This window comes from Oncorhynchus tshawytscha, linkage group LG10 (assembly GCF_018296145.1).
Source record: "Oncorhynchus tshawytscha isolate Ot180627B linkage group LG10, Otsh_v2.0, whole genome shotgun sequence".
NCBI lineage: Eukaryota > Metazoa > Chordata > Actinopteri > Salmoniformes > Salmonidae > Oncorhynchus > Oncorhynchus tshawytscha.
In genome coordinates this window covers 11,479,031-11,488,450 of record NC_056438.1, presented here as the reverse complement: position 1 = coordinate 11,488,450, position 9,420 = coordinate 11,479,031, and the positions used below count along the sequence as shown (strand labels likewise).

Genomic DNA, 9,420 nt, shown 5'->3' with positions numbered 1-9,420 from the left:
AAACACACATCTTCTCCCTGCCTGCCTGTCTGTCTGGGTGTCTCTCTGTCTCTTTGGCATCTGGCAAAGGCTCTGAGACTCCAATTGAATTGCACACTGGGTGGAGGATGAGGGTTGGGTAATTAGCTAGAATAACATAGTAGGGAGGGGGGGGCTGTCTGAGCCAAGACTGTACTGTCTGAAAGAGACCCTTCATCGGAGAGGGGGGGACAGAGAGAGAGAGAGAGAGAGAGAGAGAGAGAGAGAGAGACAGAGAGAGATAAAGGCCCTATTCAGGGTGGGGGATTTACATATCACTCTGTTGTGATGTCATCAGAGTGAGCACACACACACACATCTAGCTAAGCACAGTGTTGTGATGTCAACAGAGAACAGGGATGAGGTCATCAAAATGAGACAGGTGTAACTGAAGCTCAGGGTTGTGATGTCATAAGCGTGTGACCTACCCTGGATGCATTGCAGCGAGCCGTCCTCCGCTCTGATGGTGAAGGTCTCCCCTGGATTCACCTGTACCAGGATCACCTGTCGAGACCAGAGAGACAGATCAGACAAAACACAACGATAACAGACCGGTTCAGACACAACACATCGATCACAGACCGGTTCAGACACAACATCGATCACAGACCGGTTCAGACACACATCGATCACAGACCCGGTTCAGACACAACACATCGATCACAGACCGGTTCAGACACAACACATCGATCACAGACCGGTTCAGACACAACACATCGATCACAGACCGGTTCAGACACAACACATCGATCACAGACCGGTTCAGACACAACACATCGATCACAGACCGGTTCAGACACAACACATCGATCACAGACCGGTTCAGACACAACACATCGATCACAGACCGGTTCAGACACAACACATCGATCACAGACCGGTTCAGACACAACACATCGATCACAGACCGGTTCAGACACAACACATCGATCACAGACCGGTTCAGACACAACACAACGATCACAGACCGGTTCAGACACAACACATCGATCACAGACCGGTTCAGACACAACACAACGATCACAGACCGGTTCAGACACAACACAACGATCACAGACCGGTTCAGACACAACACATCGATCACAGACCGGTTCAGACACAACACAACGATCACAGACCGGTTCAGACACAACACATCGATCACAGACCGGTTCAGACACAACACAACGATCACAGACCGGTTCAGACACAACACATCGATCACAGACCGGTTCAGACACAACTCAACGATCACAGACATACATGAGAAGGAAACAAAGACGTTACTCAGACTCAGTCAAGACAAACACACACACACACACACACACACACACACACACTGACAGCCCCCCAGGCCTCAAACACTCAAGACAACTGCATATATTTGCGGGCTGTTTGAGTGTGAAGCATCTTACCGTCATAATGTCCATGTGGAGGTTGCTGAGACTGTGGCTGTAGACATGGAACACATGCCCTGCCATGGCACATTCATACACACCACACAGACACACAAACCCCGCAAACCCACCACGCACACACACAAACCCCACAAACGCACCACACACACACCCCGCAAACGCACCACACACACACACAAACCCCGCAAACGCACCACACACACACACAAACCCCGCAAACCCACCACGCACACACACAAACCCCGCAAACCCACCACACACACACACAAACCCCGCAAACCCTCCACACACACACACAAACCCCACAAACCCTCCACACACACACACAAACCCCACAAACCCTCCACACACACACACAAACCCCGCAAACCCACCACACACAAACCCCCGCAAAACCCACACACACACACACACACACACACACACACAAACCCACACACAAACTTACCACACACACAAACCCACCACACACACACACACACACAAACCACGCAAACACACACTACACGTGCTACAGGTGTGTCTTTTTCCCAGCCCGTTCATATCCCCCTCCTGTTCAATCCGAGTCTTCCCATAGCGACGTTAAACTACTCTCTCCCTTTCCCCTCACATGCAAACGGACACACACACACTTCCTGCATTGTCTGCTGCTGCTGTTGCTATGGGAACCAAGGCACGCACTAGCGGGCGGGCCAGGTTTACAGAGGAGAGCCCCATCACATAGAGACACGCCCACAAGGTTTATAGTGATACAGCACTACATCCACGAACAAACTGTCTGTCTGTTCATGTGTTATGTCTTCAATTGTTATCTGAGGGCTTTTACCTCTACAGGTAGACAACACACACACACCCCGTCTCGGTGTCTGGGTTTTCTGCAGATAGTCATCTGACCAGCCTGTCTGACAGTCCTCTTTGATCCCTAGTAGGAACCTTCTTTATTGGGTGTTACAATGAAAACGCTCCTTAAGGATTTCCCTCAGGGAAGGGCTTGAGGGGGACACCTCCTTCACACTAGCCGAACTGCATTTGGCATTTGTACAATGTGCGTGTGTGTGTGTGTGTGTGCGTGTGTGTGTGTTACCAACCTGTTGCGCTGCGTCTCCATTAACCATGTGTTGCATCAGCGGCAGCTCCCCGTTCAGCAGCGGAGGCGGAGCTAAGTCCATCAGCTGGTCGGTCATCATCATGGTGACGTACATTCATGGATACACACACTGGCCTGGCCTACCTTGAGAGAGAGAGAGAGAGAGAGAGAGAGAGAGACAAAGAGAGAGAGAGAGAGAGACAGAGAGGGAGTTAAATGACAAAGAGTACACATACAGACTGGTCTGGCCGACAGAGAGGGAAGTAAAATGTCTACTGTTAGCTGATGATCTGGTGCTCCTGTCACCAACCAAGGAGGGCCTACAGAAGCACGTAGATGTTCTGCAGATTCTGTAAGACCTGAGCCCTAACAGTGAATCTCAGTAAGACAAATACCAAATTGAGACTGCATGCAAAAGTCTGCAAAAATATCCCCGTGTACAACGTAGAACACCAAATAATGCACACAGAGCAGAATTAGGCCGATACCCACTAATTATCAAAATCTAGAAAAGAGATGTTAAATTCTACAACCACCTAAAAGGAAGCGATTCCCAAACCTTCCATAACAAAGCCATCACCTACAGAGAGATGAACCTGGAGAAGAGTCCCCCTAAGCACACTGGTCCTGGGGCTCTGTTCACAAACACAACCCACAGAGCCCCAGGACAACAGCACAATTAGACCCAACCAAATCATGAGAAAACAAAAAGATAATTACTTGACACATTGGAAAGAATTAACAAAAAAACAGAGCAAACTAGAATGCTATTTGGCCCTAAACAGAGAGTAAACAGTGGCAGAATACCTGACCACTGTGACTGGCCCAAACTTAAGGAAAGCTTTGACTATGTACAGACTCAGTGAGCATAGCCTTGCTATTGAGAAAGGCCGCCGTAGGCAGACATGGCTCTCAAGAGAAGACAGGCTATGTGCACACTGCCCACAAAATGAGGTGGAAACTGAGCTGCACTTCCTAACCTCCTGCCCAATGTATGACCATATTAGAGAGACATATTTCCCTCAGATTACACAGACCCACAAAGAATTAGAAACAAATCCAATTTTGATAAACTCCCATCTACTGGGTGAAATACCAGTGTGCCATCACAGCAGCAAGATGTGTGACCTGTTGCCACAAGAAAAAGGTCAACCAGTGAAGAACAAACACCATTGTAAATACAACCTATTTTTATGTTTATTTAGTTTCCCTTTGTGCTAACTATTGGTACATTGTTACAACACTGTATATAGACATATGACATTTGAAATGTCTTTATTTTTTGAAACTTCTGTGAGTGTAATGTTTACTGTTCATTTTTATTGCTTATTTACAATATGTTTCCTATGCCAATAAAGCCCTTAAATTGAATTTTGAGAGAGTGAGAGAGACAGAGAGAGACAGAGAGAGAGAGTTCAATTCTACATTACTACATAAGTGACAGAGTACACATACAGACTGAAAGTCTGGCCTACGTCAGCATTACACCCCTTACACACACACACAGAACCACTTTAACTCCAGATACTGACTTAGTACTACACCCTCCTACACACACACACCTCTCTCTGGAGGCAGGTGAGGTAGGTGTTGTAATTGGGGCTGCTGAGTGATATCACTACTAAAGAGCTGCTGACTAAAGAGCTGCTGACTAATGACTATAGGAGCAATGCTGTTCACACACACACACAGACACACACACACACAGTGACACAGACACAGAGACAAACAGACACACTAGGGCTGACCTAAAATCCCTCTCTCAATGTTTTCAAATTCATGGGCCATTCACGATTAATATAGCTAGATTTTGTTTAATGTTTTCTCTAAATCAGCTTCGTTGTACAATTAATGGTAAATACACTGCATTTCAAACAGTCAGCAATAATCAAATGAATTCAGGGCTTGTGAAATTCTACCTAGGCTGTCACGGGATTACCCCGGTACTGCTGCTCCTTCTGTGCACCAGTTCCGAGGTCTACGTCACCGACCTTCTAGGCCACAGACTGTTTCATGACGCACACCTGGATTCCACCCCTGATTAGTAATTGTATATACTGTTGAAGTCAGAAGTTTACATGCACTTAGGTTGGAGTCATTAAAACTCGCTTTTCAACCACTCCACAAATTTCTTGTTAACAAACTATAGTTTTGGCAAGTCCGTTAGGACATCTACGTTATGCATGACAAGTAATTTTTCCAACAATTGCTTGCAGACAGATTATTTCACTTAGAATTCACTGTATCACAATTCCAGTGTGCTGAAGTTTTAAAGACACTATGTTGACTGTGCCTTTAAAAAGCGTGGAAAATTCCAGAAAATTATGTCATGGCTTTAGAAGCTTCTGATAGGCTCATTGACCTCATTTTAGTCAATTGAGGTGTACCTGTGGATGTATTTCAAGGCCTACCTCAAACTCAGTGCCTATTTGCTTGACATCATGGGAACATCAAAATAAATCAAATGCCGAGACCTCAGAAAAATAATTGTGGGACTATCATCATGGGACCCTCCAGCCGTCATACCGCCAGGAAGGAGACACGTTCTGTCTCCTAGAGATGAACGTATTTTGGTGCGAAAAGTGCAAATCAATCCCAGAACAGCAGCAAAGGACCGTGAAGATGCTGGAGGAAACAGGTACAAAAGTATCTATATCCACAGTAAACAAGTCCTCTATCGACATAACCTGAAAAGAAAAGGAAGAAGCCACTGCTCCAAAACCGCCATCAAAGAGGCAGACTACGTTTGCACCTGCACATGGGTACAAAGATCATACTTTTTGATAAATGTCTTCTGGTCTGATCCTAACTGACCTAAGACACAGATTTCTACTAGATTAAATGTCAGGAATGGTGAAAACTGAGTTTAAATGTATTTGGCTAAGGTGTATGTAAACTTCCGACTTCAACTGTATATGCCCTCTGTTCACCATTGTATTGTGGGTTATTGTTCCCATGTCTGTTAGTCTTCTGAGTAGAGGTCGATACATACGATATACACATACATTTACGATATACACATTACACATTTATACATATATATATACATATATATATATATATATATATATATATATATATATATATATATATTTGTAACACTGACAATTACAACAATACTGAATGAACAATGGACACTTACTTTAACTTTAATATAATACATAAATAAAATCTATTTAGTCTCAAATAATGAAGCATGGTCAATTTGGTTTAAATAATGCAAAAACACATTGTTGGAGAAGAAAGTAAAAGTACAATATGTGCCATGTGTAAAAGCTAACGCTTAAATTCCTTGGTCAGAACATATGAAAGCTGGTCGTCAATCATTCCCAGTTAAGAAGTTTTAGGTTGTAGTTATTATAGGAATCATAATGCGTCGACTATTTCTCTCTATACCATTTGTATTTGATTAACCTTTGACTATTGGATGTTCTTATAGGCACTTTAGTATTTCCAGCCTAATCTCAGGAGTTGATCGGCTTGAAGTCATAAACAGCGCAGTGAATCAAGCATTGCTAAGAGCTGCTGGCAAACGCAGTAAAGTCTGAATGAATGCTTACAAGCCTGCTGCTGCCTACCACCGCCTACCTCGGCCCAAACTGTTGCATATACCCTGACTCTGCATGCAATGAACGCAAGAGAAGTGATACAATTTTCCTAGTTAATATTGCCCGCTAACATGAATTGTTTTAACTAAATATGCAAAATATACTTCGTATTGAATTTAAGAAAGGCATTGATGTTTATGGCATCAACATTGCCATTGAAAGGCATTGATGTACATTGCCATTGAAACTCTCTGAACGAGAGTTAAGGCAAGTCAGTTAAGAACAAAATCTTATTTTCAATGACAGCCTAGGAACAGTGGGGTTAACTGCCTGTTCAGGGGCAGAACGACAGATTTGTACCTTGTCAGCTCGGGATTTGAACTTGCAAATGCGCTTTTGTTAAATCATACCCCATTTGGCGAAGTAGACTGTGATTCGATGATACGTTAACAGGCACCACATTGATTATATGCAACGCAGGACAAGCGAAGTTAACCTAGTAATGTCATCAATCATGTGTAGTTAATTAGTGATTATGATTGATTGATTGTTTTTATAAGATAAGTTTAATGCTAGCCAGCAACTTACCTTGACTCCTTGCTGCACACGATAACAGGTGATCAGCCTACCACAGTTTCGTGGGAATGCAATGTAATCGGCTTTCGTGCTACGTATTGTTATTACGGTTCTCGTCCCGTATTGTTATTACGGTTCTCGCCCCATGTGTATTGTTATTACGGTTCTCGTCCCATGTGTATTGTTGTTATGGGTCTCGTCCCGTGTATTGTTATTATGGGTCTCGTCCCGTGTATTGTTATTATGGGTCTCGGGCCCCGTATTGTTATTATGGTTCTCCTCCCATGTGTATTGTTATTATGGTTCTTGTCCCGTGTATTGTTATTACGGTTCTCGTCCCGTGTACAGAGTTATTACGGTTCTCGTCCCATGTGTATTGTTATTATGGGTCTCGTCCGTGTAATCTTTAGAGGTTTATCCTCGCTCTTCTGTTTGGGTTACATCCCTGTGTATTTTATATACATGTTTGTTTTGGTTTAGTCCCTGTGCCATTTCATGACACGTTGTATTTTGGGTGGAGTAATAAAAACCCTATTACGTATTCCTGCGCCTGTCTCAGATCCTTATACAATGTGACATAGGCTAAGCTTTCCACAACCATAAGGCCCACTAATAATGTCATTATTTTATCAAAATAGTTGAATCTGCTTTTTTGTTGTTGCAATAATCACTGGCTTTCAAATATGTCTATGGAAATGCCCCCTTCTATTACACATTTTACTACAACCATGCATGATGCATTCACTAATAACGACTAACTTCTTGTAACAGGCATTATAGAAGAGGAACACAGGTCTCACCAACAATCTCTCAAGCACAAGCCCACGTGCTAGTTAGTAGCCAGCTAATCTTTATATTTCAAATTGAGCTAACTTGGATCTATCTGTTGGCTAACAAGGTAGAACAGTTGAATTGTTATGAACACACCCTTCTGTCCGTCTCCAACTGTTTGACCAGCATGCTAGACTGTCCAATTTGTTCAGATGTTGAAATCAAGCTGCCTACCTTATTTCCAAGAATAAGAACGAGTTGCCAATTCCTTATACTGTATAATTGTGTTTAACCTGTTGAGTGTAGGGGGCAGTATTTTGATGTTTGGATGAAAAACGTACCCAAATGAAACTGCCTATTTTCAGGCCCAGAATCTAGAATATGCATATAATTGTCATTAGGATAGAAAACACTCTAAAGTTTCCAAAACTGTCAAAAAATTGACTGTGAGTATAACAGAACTGATATTGCAGGCGAAAACCTGAAAGGAAGGAAAATCCAACCCGAAGTGCTGTTTTTCCTGGAAAGCTCTCTGTTCCATAGCCTGCCTTTGCTCCATTTAAAGGGATATCAACCAGATTCCTTTTCCTATGGCTTCCCCATGGTGTGAACAGCCTTTAGACATTGTTTCAGGCTTTTATTTTGAAAAATGAGCGAGAAAGATCACATCACGTCAGTGGATGGCTGGGTGCCAGAAGCGTTTTGCATGCGCAACTGCTTGGAGCAGACATTTTCTCTCTCCTATTGAAGAAACTACAGTTCCGGTTGAAATATTATTGATTATATATTGTAAAAACAACCTGAGGATTGATTATAAAAAACGTTTGGCATGTTTCTATGAACTTTACAGATACTACTTGGAATTTTTGTCTTGACCGCTCGAGCCTGTGGATTTCTGAACATAACGCGCCAACCAAATGGAGGTATTTTGGATATAAAAATAATTTTTATGGAACAAAAGGAACATTTATTGTGTAACTGGGAGTCTCGTGAGTGCAAACATCCGAAGATCATCAAATGTAAGCGATGCAATTTATTGCTTTTCTGACTTTCGTGACCAATCTACTTGGCTGCTAGCTGTTTGTAATATTTTGTCTACTGAGAGAGACGCCCTTACATAAACGCTTGGATAGCTTTCGCGAAAAGCTTTATTGAAATCTGAGAGGCCAGGTGGATTAACAACAAGCTAAACTGTGCTTTGCTATATTGCACTTGTGATTTCATGAAAATTAAATATTTTTAGTCATTTAATTTGAATTTGCGCTCTGCATTCAGCGGATGTTGACGAAAATGATCCCGGTAACGGGATGGGTGCACCAAGAAGTTAATGCGTATTGAACATTTATAAAACACAGACTAGACAGCTAGTGTTTCTCTTTGGCTAAAACGCTGCTAGCGGAACCTGGTACTGCAATGCCACGCGCGACAAACTGTGCGTACATTTTCCAGAATCAGTGTTCATTGATACTCCCGTTTAGTAGTGTCTGCTCTTCACGCAGTTTGAGGAGTTGAGACATAAAGGGTATCGTCCGAAAGTGAACTTCTCCTCTATTACAGTAAAATAATGTCTCGGGGCATTTCCGTGCCCATATGAGCGAGTTGATCTCTCACCTTTGTTGTTGTGAGTGGCAGGGGGAGGGGCTTGGTGTGTGTAAACAGAGAGGAAGAGGCGAAGCGAGAGATTTCACTCTCGCCAAATTCTGTCCAAAATAAGCACAATTCGTAACTATGGGCATATATAGGACCTAAGCTTATCGCCTGCCTTCACAAATTTAGAACAAGGACTCCCATTGTCAGGGAGCAATGAGCATCTGGTCATTATATACAGATCTCTGGTGTAAATGGGAAGGCCCACACAGCACAGAAGGAGCGAAGGAGACATGCGGACATAAAAACTATTTGGAATATACGCAAAAACATACATTCAAATTAATTGGATATACAGCCCTGCCCTAACACACACACACACACCACAGAGGAGAGGAGGAACAACAGGAGTGAGAGGAGGCGAGATGGAGGGAGA

At 43.1% G+C, this 9,420-nt stretch overlaps 1 protein-coding gene across 1 annotated transcript; it reads right to left on the bottom strand.

Annotated features, from left to right (window-relative positions):
• Window positions 1–312: 312 nt before the first annotated feature.
• LOC121847567 (fibronectin type III domain-containing protein 3B-like) lies at window positions 313–2,672 on the bottom strand. Its single transcript, XM_042329321.1, has 2 exons — window positions 2,504–2,672; window positions 313–522 (listed from the first exon to the last, which is right to left on the bottom strand). The coding sequence occupies exons 1-2, from the start codon at window positions 2,615–2,617 to the stop codon at window positions 313–315; spliced, it is 324 nt and encodes a 107-aa protein (XP_042185255.1). The 5' UTR covers window positions 2,618–2,672.
• Window positions 2,673–9,420: the final 6,748 nt, after the last annotated feature.

Coding starts and splice junctions, on each gene's coding strand:
- LOC121847567 (XM_042329321.1), bottom strand. CDS start 2,617: ATGTACGTCACCATGATGATGACCGACCAGCTGATGGACTTAGCTCCG. Junction 523..2,503: donor ATGGAGACGCAGCGCAACAG/GTTGGTAACACA, acceptor TGGTCTCGACAG/GTGATCCTGGTACAGGTGAA.